Genomic DNA, 20,092 nt, shown 5'->3' on the forward strand with positions numbered 1-20,092 from the left:
ACCAGACTTTATGTTTTTCTGAGTCTTAAATCTTTTCACCCATTTTCCCCCTTGTCCATGATGTTCTCTGAGTTTTAGGTGCAGGAGTTATGTCACAAATGTATCAACTGGGGCTGGTTACCAAATAATCATTTGTTCTCTGTGCTTTGATTGGTTGTAGTTTTTGTAACGATCTCCATCTGTTGCAATGAAAAGTTTCTTTGATGAGGAATGAGAGCTGCATTTATCTATGGTATAAGAATAAATATTTTAAATGTAGTTAAGAATTTTGCTGGTTTAGTAAGTGGCAGTAGCTGGATCTCCTCCAAGATCCATGGCCTTACTACCCTCAGGTAGTTGGGCAGGTTCCCCCAAAAGGTATGCATGCCACCAATGCACCTAAGGTCCATGCCATTGAGTTGAGTTCTTCTAACCTACACAGAACTTTTTCCTGTTTCATCGTGTTTCTTGCAAACTTAAGAGTACTAGAGAAATGGCTTCAGAAATCAACATGCCGGGCCCAGTGTGCCTCATTGAGAACATTGACCAGCAGTTGGTGGCCAACCAGGAAGCACTGGATATCCTGTCTGGTATCAAGCAGCCTGTGGTGGTGGTAGCAATAGTGGGCCTCTACCGCACAGGAAAATCCTACCTGATGAACAAGCTGGCTGGAAAACAGAATGGTGAGTGCCACCAGCAAAGCTCTGCTGAGTCCACCCTGCCCACTCGCACTGTCAGTATCAAGCAAGCAGAGATGAGGAGGAAAATCAGAGATATAGGTGATGTGGGATGGCTTGTATCCATCAGAAGACTTTTTCTTCTCTGAATTAGTTTTCTCACTGGTTCCTCCTATACTCCCATTACTGCCTCATTTAAAGGTAAAAGTGTGTTTTAATAGAAGAAATAATACATTCATAGAGAAAATCAACTTACTTTTGAATAATTGTAAGATATTTATTAGAATGTTCATGTAGGAAGGGCAAGCGTCCACTGATATCTAAGGTAGAAATGAATGATTGTTCAGCATTGGATGTTCTGCCCTCTCTTTTGCTAGGCTTGCAATTAAAACCAATTTTTGTAACTGGTTGTCCTCCTGTAAATGGTAAATATGTTAATTCCAATGAGATTTCATGAAGCATGTGCTGTTCATCTCCTCGTTTCATCCCCACTCTGCAGGCTTCTCTCTGGGCTCCACGGTGCAGTCTCACACCAAGGGAATCTGGATGTGGTGTGTGCCCCATCCCGAGAAGCCAGGACACACTCTGGTTCTACTTGACACAGAGGGCCTGGGAGATATAGAGAAGGTACAACATACTCTTTCAAGTTCCACTCATGATGCATCAGTAGCCCACCTAGGATTCTTTACTCTCAATCTTTTATTTATTCCCTTGGTGAATCAAATCAGTATATCATTCTTCAACTCACCTGACATAGGAAGCAAAAGTAGACACTAAAGTCAACTGATTAGTAGTCAATCAGCCTTCAGAATAAGAACTGACGATACTTTTGGCCATTTTTCTTTTACATTATCACACAAATCTTTGGTGAGACTCTTAATGGTGTCTCCAAACTTGACTATACATTTTCTGAACTTGTCTGATTCTTAGGTGTGAGCTTGTGGGAATGCTAAGATTTGTAACTTCTATACAACATTATTAATGAGAGAAAAACAAAATTTAGGTAGTGCTCTATTTTTGTGAACAGACATCATGACCAGGGCAACTATTATTTTCTAAAAAAGACATTTAGCTCTGCCCTTGCTTACAGTCTCAGAGGCTTAGTCTATTATCATCATGGCAGCAGAAATGGCAGGCATGGTGCTGGAATACTCCTGAGAGCTACATCCTGATCCATAAGCATCAGGGAGAGAGACAGAGAGACAGAGAGACAGAGATACAGAGACAGGGACAGAGACAGAGAGAAAGAGACAGAGAGAGAAAGAGACAGAGACACAGAGACAGAGACAGAGACTAGTCCTGCATTGAACTTTTGAAACGTAAAATCCCACCAACTGTGACACAACAAGACCACATCTTTTTTTTTTTTGGTTTTTCGAGACAGGGTTTCTCTGTGTAGCTTTGCGCCTTTCCTGGAACTCACTTTGGAGACCAGGCTGGCCTCGAACTCACAGAGATCCGCCTGGCTCTGCCTCCCGAGTGCTGGGATTAAAGGCGTGTGCCACCACCGCCCGGCTAAGACCACATCTTTTAATCCTTCTGTTTCTTTCAAACTTCTCCACTCCACCCGTGGTGACGAAGCATTTAAACATATGAGCCTATGGAGGCCATTCTCCTTTCAAACCACCACATTTTTGCAATAACATCATTTTTCACGGAGGATCACATTACTACTCTTCCCAGTCTGAGAGACATAAAACTCTATTAAAGGACCTTATTTTCACCAGTGCTAAAATGTCCCTGTGATGGTTTGAAAGAAAATGCACCCCTAAAGGGAGTGGCACTGTTAGGAGGTGTTGCTTTTGGATTAGGTGTGGCCTTGTTGGAGGAAATGGGTCACTGTGGAGGCAGGCTTTGAGGTCTGATATATGCGAACCACACCCATTGTCAGAGACCACTTCCTGTTGCTAGCATAAGATGTAGAACTCTCAGCTACTTTTCCAGCATCATGTCTGCCTGCATGCTGCCATGTATCACCATTTTGATAATGGACTGAATCTCTGAACTGTAAGCCACCCAATTATATACTTTCCTTTATAAGAGTTGCTGTGCTCATGGTGTCTCTTCACAGCACTAGAAATGCTAAGACAGTCCCTTACCATAACATATTCTGTGAGTAAAACCCAGCATGCCAGTTTAGATTTTAGCAACTGATCAACATTATGACCTGTAAGTGTGAATGTCCTTCATGCTCTCATATACATGAGTGTACATCATCTTATTTCAATTATAGAGCATGAATTGAACATTCATATAATAATTATAAGGTAGAAAGTTATTATGTAGTAGAAATGACTTACTATTGATACCATGGCTAATAGGAGCCAGATAACTGGACAGTATCTTAGTCACTCTTCTTCACTCACTGACCTGCAGGGGGACAACCAGAATGACTGCTGGATCTTTGCCTTGGCAGTCCTCCTCAGCAGCACCTTCATCTACAACAGCATAGGAACCATCAACCAGCAGGCCATGGACCAACTACAGTATCCTTTCAGTGTGTCTAGAACAGTACTAAACCTAGGAAGTGCAGCTTCTTATTTCCTCAGATAGACTGGCAGGTAAGGACTGAGGGATTTAGATAACCCTTTTCTCCTTACCATCTGAGTTTACCTTAGTCTCCATCACAAGTTCAAGCTTTCCTGGCCCATATGGCCTTAAAAATCAGCTACATACTGCTCAGAAAATCCATGTCTTGATTAATATCCTATGCATGTTCAGCTCCTCAACATCAGTTAAAACTTCTGTCCCTGGAAATCATCATTCCCATCAGCTCCTCTAAGTATTACCATTTAACTACCCATCTATGTGCTGCAGGTAACATCTGCAAATCTCTCAGGTGCTCTGAGACGTTGTTTGTTTGTATCTCTGTTTTTGTTTGTTTGTTTGAGCTCACACTTTGCATGTTATTGAACTCTAGAAAAGACAAGCATGCTTCTTTCTCCTATATTAGACTCTGCAGCTATTTCTCGTTCTTACCTCAATAAAAGAAGAGCAGAGTGTCTGAAGTATGGACACTCAGAGCATGGCATCTTTATGCCCAGTCTTTTTTTTTTTTAATCAACCAGTCACCGTAACATTTTTTTGGCAAAAATTTTAAAATTGACTAACTTCTAAAGACTAGAAACCAGAAGACACTCATGTACATGGGGTATCCCTGTTCCCTCACCTTCTTTGATTGTTGCCATCCTTAGGCCTTCATCTATGTCCTTATCACCGCTTGCTCCATTTCCATGGCCTTAACATCAAATATCGAGCTCAGTTAACTCCTTATCTAGTAGGCAATTGTATTATTTGATCTCTTAGCAGACGCCATAAACTGAGCTCTTCCTCCTTTCTTCATGACTTGGATCTTAGATGTAGAGTTTCAAAGTTTTCTGGTGTTCTACCTATCACATCAGCAAACTTTTTCTGTTTGTGTTCTCTTCTTTTTGTGGCCTCTAAGTGTGTAACTCATTAGTTGCTGTGCCTCTGCTATCTTTGTGTTACTTTGTGTCTCTAGGTGCTGCCATTTAGACTCAAGGCCTATGAAACACCTGTCTGTCAGTTGCCATCAAGTTTATAGTTATGATGACATTCCATCTTTTACATTTAACTGTATTCATGTAGATATCTTAGAGACAATTCAAATTCAAAATTTACAAAACCTCTCCTTCCTCCATGTTTCTTATTGCACTAAAATTTCCCACCATTTGCAAAATTTCTCCGATTTAAAACATAGAAATCACTATTTGATATAACCGTTTTCTCATACACTAGAAATCATTATTCCACAAAAGTTTTGAGTTTCATTAGGAAACCTATTTCCCTAGACTGACATATTTTCTACATATCTTCTACAAAAAACTCTAGTCTAAGCTCTTTTTGTCTCTTGTCTTGGACATGTCAACTGCCATATTATACTTTGCTTATAATTTTGATTCCCAGGTACATTCCCAACCAGTGTTTTCTTCAGAAATTATGCTGTATCATATCTTGTCTACATAAAGTCTCCCAGTGCCTTCCATTTAGTGCAAATCAAACTGAAGACTTGGGTCTGTCTAACTTAAATGTCCTACATGTCTGTCTTTTGGAACTTTTGCCCCTTTAAACTCACCATATAATCATGGTTTCCTGTTTAAGGGCTTAAAAGTTTTGTGACCTCTGTTTGTAATGTTCTTCCACTATACTTCCCATGGTTGGATCTGTTGATTGTTTGGATTCCTGATAACCTAGGATCTCAGAGAGCACTAGTAGCTCTATGAAGAACTCCACGAGAAAGCTCCCCATGAAGATGTGTACATTGATTTACTATTTCATGGGCCACCAGTTCATTTTTGTGCATCATAATTCATAGCAATATCTGAGGATATTTTTGTACTTTATTCACCCATTTATTGTCTGTCTCTTTCAGTTAGACGTAAACTCTGTGTATTGTCATTCTCTCACTAATTCTAAATTTTTTCCCCCAGGAGGGTGCTAGTTCCTTAGAAAATATTAAATAGATATCTGTGACTGAGTGAATTTTGAAAATGAATAAGCTAACAAATAAATAAAAGTTAGTTTCAAGGGCTAGTGGTGGAATCTATAGCATAAAAATGTCATTTTCCTGTAGTTTTCTTAACTAAGCATGCCAGATATGTGACAGAGCTGACTGATCTAATCAAATCAAAGTCATCACCTGAGCGGAGTGACATAGATGATTCAGCTAACTTTGTGGGCTTCTTTCCAACCTTTGTGTGGACCCTGAGGGATTTCTCTCTGGAGCTGAAAGTTAATGAAGATTCTATCACTCCTGATGACTACCTCAAGAGTTCACTGGCTCTGAGAAAAGGTGAGTGTGTTCAAGGAAGTTTGAGATATAATGATATCAATAGCATGAAGGTCACTTCTGCATTCCTGGTAAAGTTCTTGATCCTATAATTGTGCTATCCTCACTGCTGTTATAGGAAATGAAAACACAGCTTGGCTGAACTTAAACTGTACCATTCACAGCTTCTTAGAGAAAGGGTGTTTTCTTTCCTATTCCTTTAATTTTTGAATTGCTCATTCCACCTTGTGATTTTCCTCCTTGCTTTGGGAAAGTTATAATATTGGAAGGGTCATGTATTTTAAGTGATTAATTTGAAGTTTCCTGTATCTCACTTGTCCTTCCTTAAGGAACTGATAAGAAAACTAAAAGGTTTAATGAGCCTCGGCTATGCATCAGGAAGTTCTTCCCAAAGAGGAAGTGCTTCGTCTTCGAAAGGCCTGCTCCAACAAAGCAACTTTCTAAACTAGAGACAGTTTCAGAGGACGACCTGAGTGCAGACTTTGTAAAACAAGTTGCAGAATTCACCTCATATATCTTCAGCTCTTCTGGTGTCAAGACTCTGTCTGGTGGCATCTTAGTCAACGGGCCACGTAAGTCATCCCCTCTACTTCCTACCTGGGCTTATGTTCTGCTCATTGTGGGATACTGAGGGAGCCACTTCCAGCCAGACCAAACACCATTAACTGATGTTGTTAAAAATGTAGTGATGGAATTTACTTGGGAACTAAATCTATTTCTCATAATCTCATATCTGTAATAGCATGGAGGAGGGGTCTTTAGAATCTAATGAAGCCCTAGAAAAAATTTCTCTTTGCTCATGGTTCCCTACTAATGAAGAAGTTACCTGAAAGTCACCAAAAAACAACATGAAGAACTAATACAATAGAGTAAGGCCTAAGACAGGACACAGCTTTTCAACTTCAGGAAAGAAAGAGTTATGTGACTAAAAGAAGAGAATGCATGAGAGTGTCTCTCATTGGAGAAGTGTGGAACTATAGTCAGGATGGAGCAGTGATGTCTTGATAGAACAGAAACATGACTTAAGGAATTTACAGCTGGTTCCAAGGTTTGTGGGAAGGATTATGATTTATATATGTATTTTAATATTATATATACATATATATATATATATATATATATATATATATTATGCATAATACTTCGAAGTTCCAAAAGGGAGAGATTGAGAAGATGAACTCTCTGTTTAATGGAGTAGAATTAAATGGTCATTGGGTTAGGCTAAAATTATGTAATTAGAAATTGTCAGAGTGAGATGGAAGCTATTATATTTTGATGTCAAATCCAAAATTTTTCATTATATTGAAATATGAGAGTGTGATAGGACTAATAGGTATCTCTAAATATGTCCCCTGAGATTGAAACTCAGCACTTCTTTAATGTTGTATTGTTTATTGAGATAGTAGTATTGGGAGGAAGAATTGATTTTTGGAGTGGGTGAAGTTGTTTGTTTTGAATAATTCAATGTGGACTTTCCCCTAATATTCATAATAAGGAACAACATGCATAAATGCTGTTTCCTGACCAAGAATATTGGTCAGATAGTAGAAGGGTTTACAAAGATTCAAAAATTTCTTGATTTGATTCCAATATCTCATGAACTATTATGACTGTGAAAACCTGTAATCTTAGTTTTGCAGGGTTAGAGGCAAGAGAATCAAAAACAAATACAATGTCATCATTGGCTATATATCAAGGTTAAGGGAAGTCAGAGAAACTTCAGACTATTTCAACAAACAAACAAGTAATAAATGAACACACATATTCAACATGTAAATGGAAATGTAAGAAAAAGAAGAAAATCCATGATTCATACCAACTATAGAAACAAAGAAGTACAGGGTGTACTCATAGAGAATTCTTGCATAGGAAGGACCTAAAGCTGTTCTGATTTGCCTGATAACTGGTTCCTGGAATGTGGTGCTTTCAGGCCTACAAACAGCAAAGATATGGGGAACCTAGATGTCGTAGCTAGTCTACAGCTGTTGTACAAAAAAAAAAATTCTGCATAGACCCATTTACATTGTGTAGAAATAGGACTACTAGCATGCACCACTAAAAAAAAAAAAAAAGGAGGGAAGGAAGGAAGAAAGGAAGGAAGGAAGGAAGGAAGGAAGGAAGGAAGGTCAACAAAAAACACCCAACAACAATAAAAAGAAGGGTGGGAGGAGAAAGTTTTCTCTTTGGCCATTTAATGAGAACTTTCTCATTCTTGATGGTGTTTTTCTCAGGACTGAGGACTCTGGTGCAGACCTACTTGGATGCCATCAGTTGTGGAACTGTGCCTTGTTTGGAGAATGCAGTGATGACCCTGGCCCAGATTGAGAACTCTACAGCTGTGCAGATGGCAGCTGACTACTACAATGAGCAGATGGTCCAGCAACTGAGGCTCCCAACAGACACGCTCCAGGAGCTGCTGGATGTGCACACAGCCTGTGAGAAGAAAGCCATTGCTGTCTTCATGGAGCACTCCTTCAAGGATGATGAGCAGGAGTTCCAGAGGAGGCTGGTGGTAACAAATCTTAGCACTTAGCTTGCCTGATCCTTGCCTTTCTGTTATCAACCTTAGACTCCACTTTTTTGATCTCATGGTCTGAATCTTTCTCTTTGGATTTTAAATGGGTAACTCCAGTCTTTGGACTAAAATTTACCCTTTCTAGGAAAAATAGCATTTGCTATGAAACAAGCTATCAAGTTCTTAGTACTTTGAAACAGTATGCATTTTATTAGCTCAAAGTTCAAGGCAGAGAGGAAGCAAGGGTGTGCAGATCTCTGTTCAATGCACTACAAACAGAAAACATGGTGCCAGACTGACTTAGCTTTCATCTGTAGGCCTGGGGGAAGCCCTCTCTCTTACCAGCACACAAGAAAGCACTGGCTCCTTTTCTTGTTTCTAGATGTTCTGATTTCTCTTCCTGCCACAGTCAGACAAAACTTACATTTTGAAGAGTTTGGGTGACTAGATCACCCTGTACTATGTAATATAATGTCACCATAGGATTACTCTCCACCACGTTCACTAGCCCTGGGTGATAAAAGCATTGACACCAAGAAACAACTCTCAGGGGAGTATCATGACTTACCAACCCAAAGGCAGCTTCCCCTAGAGTTTCTGGTCTTCCATTTCTCTGAATTTGAACCCTGAAAGACTAGAATCTCTAAGCTCACACTGAGGAAATTATCAGGATTATCATTTATGAGTACAAACAAACACATAAAGAAACAAAATATACCTGTTCTAGCATCCTGACACTCAAGTAATCATTGCAAAAATTCATAGGGGTTCAAAACTCCACTGAAAGTACACTTACCTCAGCTCTGAAAACTGCTTCATCTGCCACCCCAACCCCCATTCTCAGAGGAAATGGACTTATGTCTTCCAACTTGATTTCATGGCTGCTGGGTATGAACACAAGGAAGTTAACAGACTTTTCAGAAGTCACACAGAATTGACCATGGTGGGACTAAAGCAAATCTCCTGATCCTCCTTCTGTTCCAGTACATTCTGGGGCTGTCTCATTGCTTCATCCAGGACAATCCCAGTGGCACCTTCTGTCTTAGTTAGGATTTCTATTGATATGAACACGCATCATGACCATGACAACTCTTATAAAGAAAAGCATTTAATCGAGGGTTCCTCACAATTTCGGAAGTTAAGTCCGTTATCATCATTGTGAGAAGCACAGTAGCATGCAGGAAAACATGATGCTTGAAAAGAAACTGAGAGTTCTCCATCTTAATCTACAGGCTACGGGGAGTGAACTGTGACACTGGGTTCTTGAGCATACGAAACTGCAAAGCCAACCTCAAAAGTGACACACTTTCTCCAACAAGGCAATACCTACTCCAACAAGCCACACCTTCTAATAGTGCCACTCCCTATGGAGGCCATTTTCTTGCAAACCACCATACCTTCCTTCTAACAACTTCTTTGTTTTGTCTTCCCCTCCTCACCTGGCAGGCTACCATAGAAGAAAGGAAGGATGCTTTCATGCAACAGAACGAATCAGCATCTCTCAGTCACTGCCGGGCTGAGCTGGAGAAGCTGGCAAAGGCCCTGAAGGAGAGTGTCTCAAGTGGAGATTTTTCTGTACCTGGTGGGCACAGCCTCTACATAGAGGCCAGGGAGAAGGTTGAGCAGGGCTATGAGCAAGTGCCCAGGAAGGGAGTGAAGGTGAGGAATGACAGAAGCAATGGCTGACAGAGTTTAGCTAGAGGGATAACTACTATGTACTGGTAGAACTAAGCAAGGTGAGTTCATGGTTAGCAGACACTAAGCATTCAGTTCTGGAGCCAGGAGTCATTTCAGGTGATTTGATTACCAGTTTAGTTTTCAGGATATAAACTAAGTGGCTGTGCTTTCCACTCTTATGCACTGAACAAGTGTAATGCTTGAGGGACCTAACATGTTGCCTGGGACCACACTACTCTTCATTGGCAGATTTGGCAGGTAAGTCACCAGAATCTCAGAATTCTGTTTTATAAGGAATCTTTATGCTGTTGTGCACAATGACTCTAACCAGATTCCATTGCACTAAGAGATCTACAAAGGTTTTTGTCAACTCAACCAAAACTGTTGGGCTTGTTATAGTAGGCATGGGCACAGGAGTGAGAAGACACCTCATTGTGGTTTTGTTTTGTTATGTCATGAAGGATTAGTAATGCTGAGTACAAATATCTGTTGGCATTTGAATTTCCTATTTTGAAAACCATCTTTTCAGGGCAATTGCATGTTATTTTAAGCATGCGAGTTTTCCTTATTGTTTTGTGTACATTATTCATCTTCTTCATATTTTAACTCCGTATCAGTCTATGGCTTGCAAACATTTTCTCTCATGCTATGTATTCCCTTTCCTTTCATCAAATGTTTCCTTCACTGTACAGAGAGTGTATAGTGGCCTATAGTCTCACCCATCTATTTGCCTATGCTTTTGGTGTCAAATCTAAAACACCATCACATGACTTTTCTCCTAACTTTTGTTTTAAGAATTTTATTGTCTAGGCTCTCAGTTCTCTTCTATTAGTCTATATGTCAGTTTTTATGCCAGTATCATGCTTGTTTGAGTACTAACTAATAAAATTATGTTATATTATCTTATCTACCTATCATCTATGTCTGTCTGTCTATCTATCTATCTTATTATCTGTCATCTATATCTATATCTACCTATCTATCATCTACCTATCTATCATCTATCTATCTATCTATCTATCTATCTATCTATCTATCTATCTAGGTAGCTAGCTAGCTATCTTCTATCTGTCATCGATTTCATATCAGTATGATGAATCACTATTCAACCTTAAAAAATGCTGCCAATTGTGAAAATATGAATGAATCTGGAACACATCATGTTCATGGAAATAAGCCAGGCACACAAAGACAAATACTGCATGTCGTGGCTCACTTTCAGTGGCATTACTGAGAGAGAAAGTGAACATCAAACAAAGATAAACTAATACTAACTGTCTTATTACTGTTCTATTGCTGTGAAGAGACACTATGACCAAATGAAAGTATTTAACTGGGGACTTGCTTATGGTTTTAGAGCAGTAGTCCATAGTCATCATGTTGGCAAGCAGACAAGCATGGCACTGGAGAAGTAAGTGAGAGCTTCCTATTTTTTGCATAGGAAGCAAGCAGAGAAAGGGACTGAGACAGACATGGTGTTTTGAATCTCAAAGCGTGCCTCCAGTGACACACTTTGTCCAACAAGGCCACACCTCCTAATCCTTCCTAATAAGTTCTACCAAATGGGGACCAAACATTTAAATGTATGAGCCTAAAGTGCCCATTCTCATTTAAACTGCCACAATAACATAGAATACAATGGTGATTACTATGCCTGAGAATAGGAGAAAAGGAAGACATTGGTCAAGAGATATGAACATATAGTTATAAGACATATTAGTTTTGAAAGTCAAATGGTGACTATATATAGAATAATCCATTATATATCTGAAAGCTAAAAAAAAAGTAGTTTGAGGCAACTGATACATACATTTTTTATTATATTAACTACTTAATAATATATAATAGATTAAGGCATTGCGTACCTTAAACAAGTACAGTTTTCCTTTGTTAATAATAACACAATAAAGCTAGATATATGAAAACTAAGAAACCAGCCAGAAATACCAGTATAAGCCATCTGAGATACAAAGTGACATGTCTGCATATGTTGTCTTTTCTATAAAACCTGAAAAACCCATGAAGATAGGAAACAAAATATATTCAAACATGGCAAACAATGGAGGCTACGTGTCTATGGAACTGCATGTAACTGTGGCTGCAGCTATAACCTGGGGCAGCTGGTAGGCAGCATCACTGGGAAGGGAGGCTGTGAAGTTAGCAAGGAGTCTGAGGCAGAGGGTTTTTGTATCAATGAAGAGCTTGTACTTTTTGTTATGGTCATGAAACTAAAGTGACATTGTAAGAAGAGGACTCAAAAGATTAGGTGTTTTATTAATCAATATACCTTAGCAGGAGACTTAATCCTTACTCCTTGAATTTTATTTTCTCTTTTTGGGTCCCCAGGCAAAAGAGGTTCTCAAGAGCTTCCTACAGTCACAGGCTATTGTAGAGAACTCCATCCTGCAGTCAGACAAAGCCCTTACAGATGGACAGAGGGCCACAGCAGGTAGGGTAGAGGGTCCAACTGGTAGAGGGGTGAGTACATTCTGCAAAGCCCCATGACTGATGCACAGGTAGATCCTTCTGGAACAAGGAGCTTCCTCCTGCCAGGGGTCATGACCTCTCCCAGATCTGCAAATAACCAGCAGTGTTGGTGTTCTGTTATATGTCCTTTCCATTGTGTTAGGAACCATGCTGCCCCTGGCCTGGCTGATGGGAGTACCCAGAGGTTTCCCTGTGAGCCCAGGGGAGCATAGCTACTTTCTAACTGGGATTTCTTTCCTCTCTCAAACATCTGTGGAACAGCTGAGCAGACAAAGAGGGAGGTGGCTGAGAAGGAACGAGAGCTGCTGAGACAGAAAGAGAAGGAGCAAGAGCAAGTGATGAAAGCTCAAGAGAGAAGCTTCCAAGAAAACATCGCTAAACTTCAGGAGAAGATGGAGAGGGAAAGGGAGATGCTTCTGAGAGAGCAAGAGAAGATGCTGGAGCACAAGCTGAAGGTGAGTGTGGATGATGGGGCTTATCAGTGCCAGACAGATGGTGCTGTGACTCCCCAAGAATGGAACTGTTCATCTCAAACATGTAACTTCAACTTCCAATGTTTGATTGAAGTTCACATGGGTCTTACTGAAGCTGTGAGCATAAGAGCCCAGCATCTGTGCAGGGTTAGACTTTCGAGTGTACAAATAATGTCTCCAGGGTTCTGAGTTGATGTTTGAGTTTCTAGGATGGTCTTCTTGTGCTGCAGTTGACACTTACTAGTCTTTAGGACTCTAGGTTTAATCTTCAAAGACACATGAGGTGGGGCCATCTAGTGTGAATGTGTCAGATCTAGCCCAGGATAAAATGGACTAGGAGGAGGAGGAGAAGGAGGAAGAGAAGGAGGAGGAGGAGCAGGAGGAGGAGGAGGAGGATGGGGTTGGGAGATGGTTCAGTGAGTGAAATTCTCATTGTGCATGCATGAGGAACAAATTCAGATCTTCAGAATCCATGGAGAAAATCTGGACGAAGTGACATGTACCAGTGACCCTTGTGCATTTGGGGGAAAGAAAGGAGGACCTGTGCAGCTTAAAGCTAGGCAGTCTAGTAGAATCACCTAGCAATAGAATTGAAGAGAGACTTTATCGTCAAAACAGGACTATAAAGTTGGCTCAGGTGTTAAGAGCTCTTATTGTTCTTGCCAAGGACCCAGGTTTAGTTTCCATCAAGCACATGGCACCTTACATTGTTCAGAACTAGAATTTTAGGGGATCTGTGCAGCTAGAGTTTTCCTGCCTTGCCCACAGTCAGGACAAATCTCTCTCACCTGCCAGTCCTACAGCCGTTCAGACCCAACCAAGTAAACACAGAGACTTATATTGGTTACAAACTGTATGACCGTACCAGGTTTCTTGTGAACTGTTCTTACTGCTTAAATTAATCCATTTCTATAAATCTATACCTTGCCACATGCCTCGTGGCTTACCGGCAGCTTCACATGCTGTTTGTCATTGTGGCGGCTGGCAGTGTCTCTGACTCAGCCTTCCACTTCCCAGCTTTATTCTCCTCCTTGTCCTGCCTATACTTCCTGCCTGGCCATTGGACAATCAATGATTTATTTATTGACCAATCAGCAACACACTTGACATACAAGCCATCCCACAGCACTTCCCCTTTTCTTTTTTTTTCTTTTCAAAAAGGAAGGTTTTAACCTTAAAGTAAAATTACATATAATTTGGGAATTTGGGCGTAGCTTCTCTTACTACTTCCTGCTGGAGGGGGGCGCTGTATCTTATGGGGACACAAAGAAAATTTTAGGATCATGGAGTAGTCCGTGAGGCTGTATCGTCTGAGCCAGTTGCCTTGAAACAATTCTGGATAATGGATCATCTGGGCCATGGTGTCATCGAAGTCCTTTCAGGGGGTCTTGGCTGGTCAAACCTGATGTGTCTTAATCTGGAACAAATCCATAGCCTTTGGCTTTCTGTGGGAACAAAAGCAGAGTCCCCTTTCCAAAGCAACACATCCTTACATCCAAATTTTGAAGACAAGGTATCTTTAAAATACACATATTGGTTTAACTCAACATCTTTTACAATCAAATGTTTTTCTGCAGTTAAAAATCCCAAAGACAACACAATCCAGATTCTCTCTGTAGTATTCATCTTACGTGGCTTATTTTTTATATTAATTTTACTGTCTCTTTAAAGACTTTATTTTTTTAAACTATGTATTTGTTTATATAACTGTATATATCACCTTTTTTTGTCTCTTTGAAGCCCACATATATTTTACACACATTGTAAACTATTACCTCTGAATCTGTCTTATTGTGAATCTATTGCTTTAAACTGTAGCATTTGTAAGACTGAAATGGCTGTGGCTGCTGGCTCTGCCCACTTTAGCTTCCCAACATGGTGGTGGTATGTTTACTGCCAGCTCTGGGAGCTATCGTGGGTCTATGCGTTTATCCAAGCAGTGTGTAGCCCAGAAACCTCTTTTTTTGTTTTGTACTAGCAAAGGCTAAATCCACTATGCAGCTTAATGTGCCACTTGCAGAGGCCTCATTCCCACCATACTGCAGGTTGAGTGCGCACGCAAGCTAGGAACCCACCAGTAGCTCAAACCTGCAGCTGCCACTCATTTGAGAGAGACAATTAGGAAGCTGTTTTTAGCTCCGTTTTAGAATCTTTCCTCAGGTTTTAGGTGGAAACTCTTGCCAACTCGTTGGGCGCCATTTATAGCTAGAGTTTTCCTGCCTGGCCCACAGTCAGGACAAATCTCTCTCACCTGCCAGTCCCACAGCTGTTCAGACCCAACCAAGTAAACACAGAGACTTACATTGGTACAAACTGTATGGCCATGGCAGGCTTCTTGTGAACTGTTCTTACAGCTTAAATTAATCCATTTCTATAAATCTATACCTTGCCACATGCCTCGTGGCTTACCGGCAGCTTCACATGCTGTTTGTCATCGTGGTGGCTGGCAGTGTCTCTGACTCAGCCTTCCACTTCCCAGCTTTATTCTCCTCCTTGTCCTGCCTATACTTCTTGCCTGGCCACTGGCCAATCAGTGGTTTATTTATTGACCAATCAGCAACACACTTGACATACAGACCATCCCACAGCAGATCTGATACCCTCTTTTGATATCCATGGGCAGGAGGCACACACATGGTACACATACATGTAAGCAAAATACTCAGTCAAGTAAAGAAATATAAAAAAATTTGATAAAAAATAAGGAGGAGACAGTTGAAGAAGATACATGACAACAACCTCTGGTCTCTGTAGACATGTACAAACACATACATGTGTACTTACCTACACATGTGCTCACACATGCATGCACAAAGTGAGATTAGTTAAATTAATTAATTAAATTAAAAATAAAATAAAAAGATACAATAAAATAAAACATGATACAATCTCATAAATTGCTCTATTTATTCCTGTGCCTGCTTGATTCATCTTGTAAGCTGGAGTAAAAGAAACTATGTGTCCCATCCTAGAGTTAATAATCAGCAGTCTATACAAGGTCAGCACTCCCATAATCATTAAATAATCAAAGAGATGCTTCCTTGGAATTGAGAGTCAGTTTCAGTTCACCTCTGCAGTCTCTCTCAAAGGGCGAAATTTTTGTGAATTGGGACAAAACTCTTCACTCTCCAAGGGAAGATGCTGAGAAATTCTCCCTAAATATGAACAAACCATGGATATTTTTATTGTTAGGTGAAAATGTCTTGAAATATCAAAGACCATTCTGAGGTGATAGTGAAATAGATAATGTACTTATGCTAAAGTTGTTAAATACAAAATTCTGCCAATAATGGAGGATTTTTCTTTTTACAGGTCCAAGAAGAACTGCAGGAGGAAGGATTCAGAATCAAATCTGAAATGTTAAAGAATGAAATAAGGCAACTGAGAGAAGAGATTGAGATAACTAGAAGCATATCCTCACTGTTTTCACAAATCCTTGACACAGTTGGCGATGCATTCATGAAGGTTTTACCTGGAGTTGGTAAAATATGTGGTGCGGGGCTGACAGCTCTCCACTCACTTATAAAGTAGTCTGAGAGTTCCTGGGGAGGAATTCATTAAAAACTAGCCTTCTATTATTTTGATATAACAAGTCCACGCCTTGTTTTTAAAATACATGTGCTACTTTAATAACCAGTGTTATATAAACGAGGTTGGAACTCCCATGATTTGTTAAATAATCAAAGAGACACCACACTATTGGAGTTGAGGGTCAGTGTCAGTTCATCAGCAGTTACAATCATGATTAAAAATACAAACTGATGGCTCAATGATATAAGGGTCTGGCACCATAAATCTCATCAAGTTTCGTTGTCATAATCTATGGAGTACAGAGGGAAATCAGTCAGAATATAGAGAAATTTTTTCTAGAAAGGATGTAAGTAAAAAAGAAAAATGGCCCAATGAAGAAACATTGGCAATTGTATCCTGGTCATACAGATAATTCATTGTGAAGAGCTCCTGTATAAAGTAACAAGTAGATTTTCACAGGACAAAGTATGAGAAAAATGTTAAGCTGATTGGTAATAAAAGCTGCGCTGATTAAAGTTATGAAGCTTTTGTGCCACTTTTGTTATGTGCAGAGAAATCTGATTTTGACAGGACCCTGGTACATAAGGGGCGATTTGAAAAGGCTACTATTTTCTAGGGAGATTGTGAGAATCCTAACCTTGAGCCTATCAAACTAGTTTGCAGGAGGGATATGAATTGGAACCTTGGAACAGGAAAGTCTTGGAATGCTGCAAGCAGAATTTAGTTCACATTTGGTGAAACTAGAGAGAAAAACATACAGTAGAGGCCTGGACTGTGGAATTCAGAGGAAAACAGGACTCCACTGGGAACTGGAGGTCATTGATGCTCCATTCTGGCCACAATCATGCTGCATTCTCCCCAGGTACCCTGTGTGCTTGTGATGTGCATTTGGAAGTAATGGCCTAAAATCCTTGGTGGAGGAAATTACAAGACACTGTCACTTTTAGACTTTGCAATGACTGCTGCTGAATGTTTTTATTAAGATCTGAGAGAGGTTTTTAAAATATGGGAAACATGAAGTTTACAATGCAAAGTTGTGTAAGCAACTTTAAAATTTCAGGCAAGAACAGGAAATGAACATATCTGCTCTTGTGAAAGAGACACCCCAGTCTCCTCATTAGGATAAAAGGACAGCCCCCAAAGCACAACCTATCCCATGAAAGGCACCAACTTGTAAAAATACAAACTCATCTGAGAGATGAAAGCCTGTGCTGAGAATATCTCAGAAAGGGTTTCCTGCTTTAAAAAACAAAACAAGAACCAAAATCAAAACAACAACAACAGAAAAACTACCTTGGAAGTTAATTTTGTAGATCCATCCACCAAAGCATAGAGAAGTTGCTCCTGCTGTGGCCCAATGGAACCTGGCTACATCTCAAGTTAGCAACAGATCTTGGCAGCAGCAGCCATATGGCACTGGTTTTGCAGGAATGAAAGATTAAGGAGTTCTTACAGTCTTACTGCACAGTTTTAGAGAACTGCGGAGGGCAGGCAATGTGTGCCAGGATCAGTCTGTGAAAGAAGAGCCGCCAGAAGCCACTGCATGAGACTGTCAAGATAATGTGTAGGGTGAAGTAGAGATGATGGAGATTCCAGGAAGGTGGGACATCCATTGAGGAAAGATACAGCCATGGAGTGAGTCTAGCCCAAGGGAAGGCTATGTGAGCTACAGCCTCAGAGCTGCGGGGGCAGGACTACTCGGGTTCTTTAGAACCCAGAAGATTCCATCACACATGCCAGATGCCTTATGTGGGACTGCAGGATTTAGGGTTTTCCCTGTGGGGTATTCACCTTACTTTGATTCGATCATTCCATGCTACACTCCCATTCTTCCATTTTGGAGTAAAAATGTTTATTCTATGCAACTATACCTTGGAAATATGCAATTTCTTCTTTATATTATAAGATCCTATAGTTAAGTGATTACAATAGAATCTCAGATAAGACTTGAACTTTTAAGTAGTGTTGAAACTGTAAAGACTTTTGAGTGTGAACTAAATGCATTTTTACACTCTAAGATGGCCATCAGTATATGGGGACAAAGAGTGGAAGGTAATCACTTAAAATGATGTGTGTGCATCAAGCTTACAAGGGGTGGACTTGGATGTTTATATTGATTGTTAGTTTGGCAGAATCTAGAATTGCCTAGGCAACAAACCTCTAGGAATGACTGTGGGAGACTAACTATGTTAGTAGCAGTGGGAAGGCTCACCTTAACTGCGGAAAGCACCTTTCCCTGTGCTGGGGTCTAGGGCTGAATGAAGAGGGAAAAGCAAGCTGAGAAGCAGCCTGTCTGCTTTCTGACTGGCCCTCAGTGTAGCCTGAACCTCAGGCTTCAGCCACCACGCCTGCCCTGTCGTAGTTAATATCCTCTACAAATGTGAACTAAAATAAACTCTTCCTTAAATTGCTTTCGTCAGATATTTTGTCACATCAGGGAAACTGAGTAATACAGGGATGTGGGAGACACTCTGCTTCCCCATCAAGTCTCCCAACCATACAGACCAGCCATAGGAATATGAAGCCACAGAGAAGGGATTATCGGCTTGAAATTGTAGCTGATTGTGTACCAGGAGGAGATGACAGTGAAGAAAAAACAAAACAAAACAACAAAAGCTCATTAAATTGGTCTCCATCCAGGTTGGCGTTTAGTAGGCACTTGTCATCTGGTGGGTGAAGTTTCTAGGCCAAAGGCTTCTCACACATTTGAAAATTTATAAAGAATTATTGTTTTGATGGCATGACAGATCGATTTATATCACTTTCTCAATAATTTTGTAGGAAGACAAATTTACTATTCCTGCACGTAATTACCTGGGCTATTTTCTCAGACTTTGTCTGTAGTGTGTTTTCTAAGGCTACCTTCTCACCCATTATGGTGAATTTCAATACCCCAGACAGAATTGATTCATTAAAATCCTCTTCTGTGTTTTGAAGTTTGGAGGGGGAAATTATTAGAAATGCAAAGAAACAGCTACAGCTCAGTTGCATAGTCTATGCTTGGAGAGAGGAGGGGGTAGATTATTGCAAACAAAAATAGGTTGCAAGCTTGTTTGAGAACACTAGAAAGAAGGACGCAGGAAAGCTGAGGAGGCAGCGCTGGGTAGTTCCATCAGCCTCTGTGCCAACAAATTAAATTTTTCCATGTGGGCAGGCACTGCTTAGGGGAGGAAGGATGGGCTTTTGACCACATGCTCACATTGGTAATGGACCTCCATGAAGCAAAAACCCTTCAGAGATGGGCACAGGTAGATTTTGCCCACTTCTCTGTTGTGAACATCAGACCAGATGTAGCATTCTCTGTAGAGAGAGGGATATCTTAAAACAGCTACAGATCACAGGATGTGACATAACTATCATGAAGTATTAGGCTACTTACTATGGGCCCTGTTCATGAAAGTTTACATCTTTTTAACAACCACACCCTCCATTAACTTTATTATTTCCATCAATCCTCAGGTCAATTAGCCAACTCTTTGCTGTTAATGTAGAAAAGAATTCTCTCTGTGATGATTATTTTGTCATAATTTAGGATGAAATTGAGTCACATGTTTACTAATGCTCCAGTTAGAATTGACTTTGAAGTAACTTGTAAGATGCTGTCTACTCTGTGCAATGGTCTGAATATTTACAGCCACCAAACTAATATGCTGAAACCTAATCCCTGCCGTAGTGATACATTAGGAAGAGAGGCCATGAAAATGATTGGGCCATGACACAGGTCCCCTTATAAGAGAACCAAGAGCCTGGAGTCCTTCCATTCCACCATAGAAGGGCACAGCTAAAAACCACCATCTATAAACAGAAAGTGGGCTCTTGGCAGACATCTAGTCTGCCAATAACTGGATCTTGTCCTCCAAAGATTACAGAACTATGAAAGCAATGTCTGCAGCACAAACAAAGCCAATGATTTATGGATTTATTATAGTGATTACTAAGACAC

The 20,092-nt window shown here is 40.3% G+C and overlaps 1 protein-coding gene across 1 annotated transcript; it reads left to right on the forward strand.

The window, feature by feature from the left end:
- The first annotated feature begins 472 nt into the window (after positions 1–472).
- Positions 473–16,668, forward strand: LOC128105552 (guanylate-binding protein 4-like). Its single transcript, XM_052730793.1, has 10 exons — positions 473–662; positions 1,156–1,283; positions 3,033–3,142; positions 5,273–5,469; positions 5,796–6,038; positions 7,698–7,978; positions 9,428–9,640; positions 12,005–12,107; positions 12,407–12,600; positions 15,931–16,668. Exons 1-10 carry the CDS (start codon positions 473–475, stop codon positions 16,147–16,149), a joined length of 1,878 nt encoding a protein of 625 aa, XP_052586753.1. The 3' UTR covers positions 16,150–16,668.
- The last annotated feature ends 3,424 nt before the right edge of the window (positions 16,669–20,092 follow it).

This window comes from Peromyscus californicus, unplaced genomic scaffold (genome assembly GCF_007827085.1).
Source record: "Peromyscus californicus insignis strain IS unplaced genomic scaffold, ASM782708v3 Scaffold_9__1_contigs__length_137607984, whole genome shotgun sequence".
NCBI lineage: Eukaryota > Metazoa > Chordata > Mammalia > Rodentia > Cricetidae > Peromyscus > Peromyscus californicus.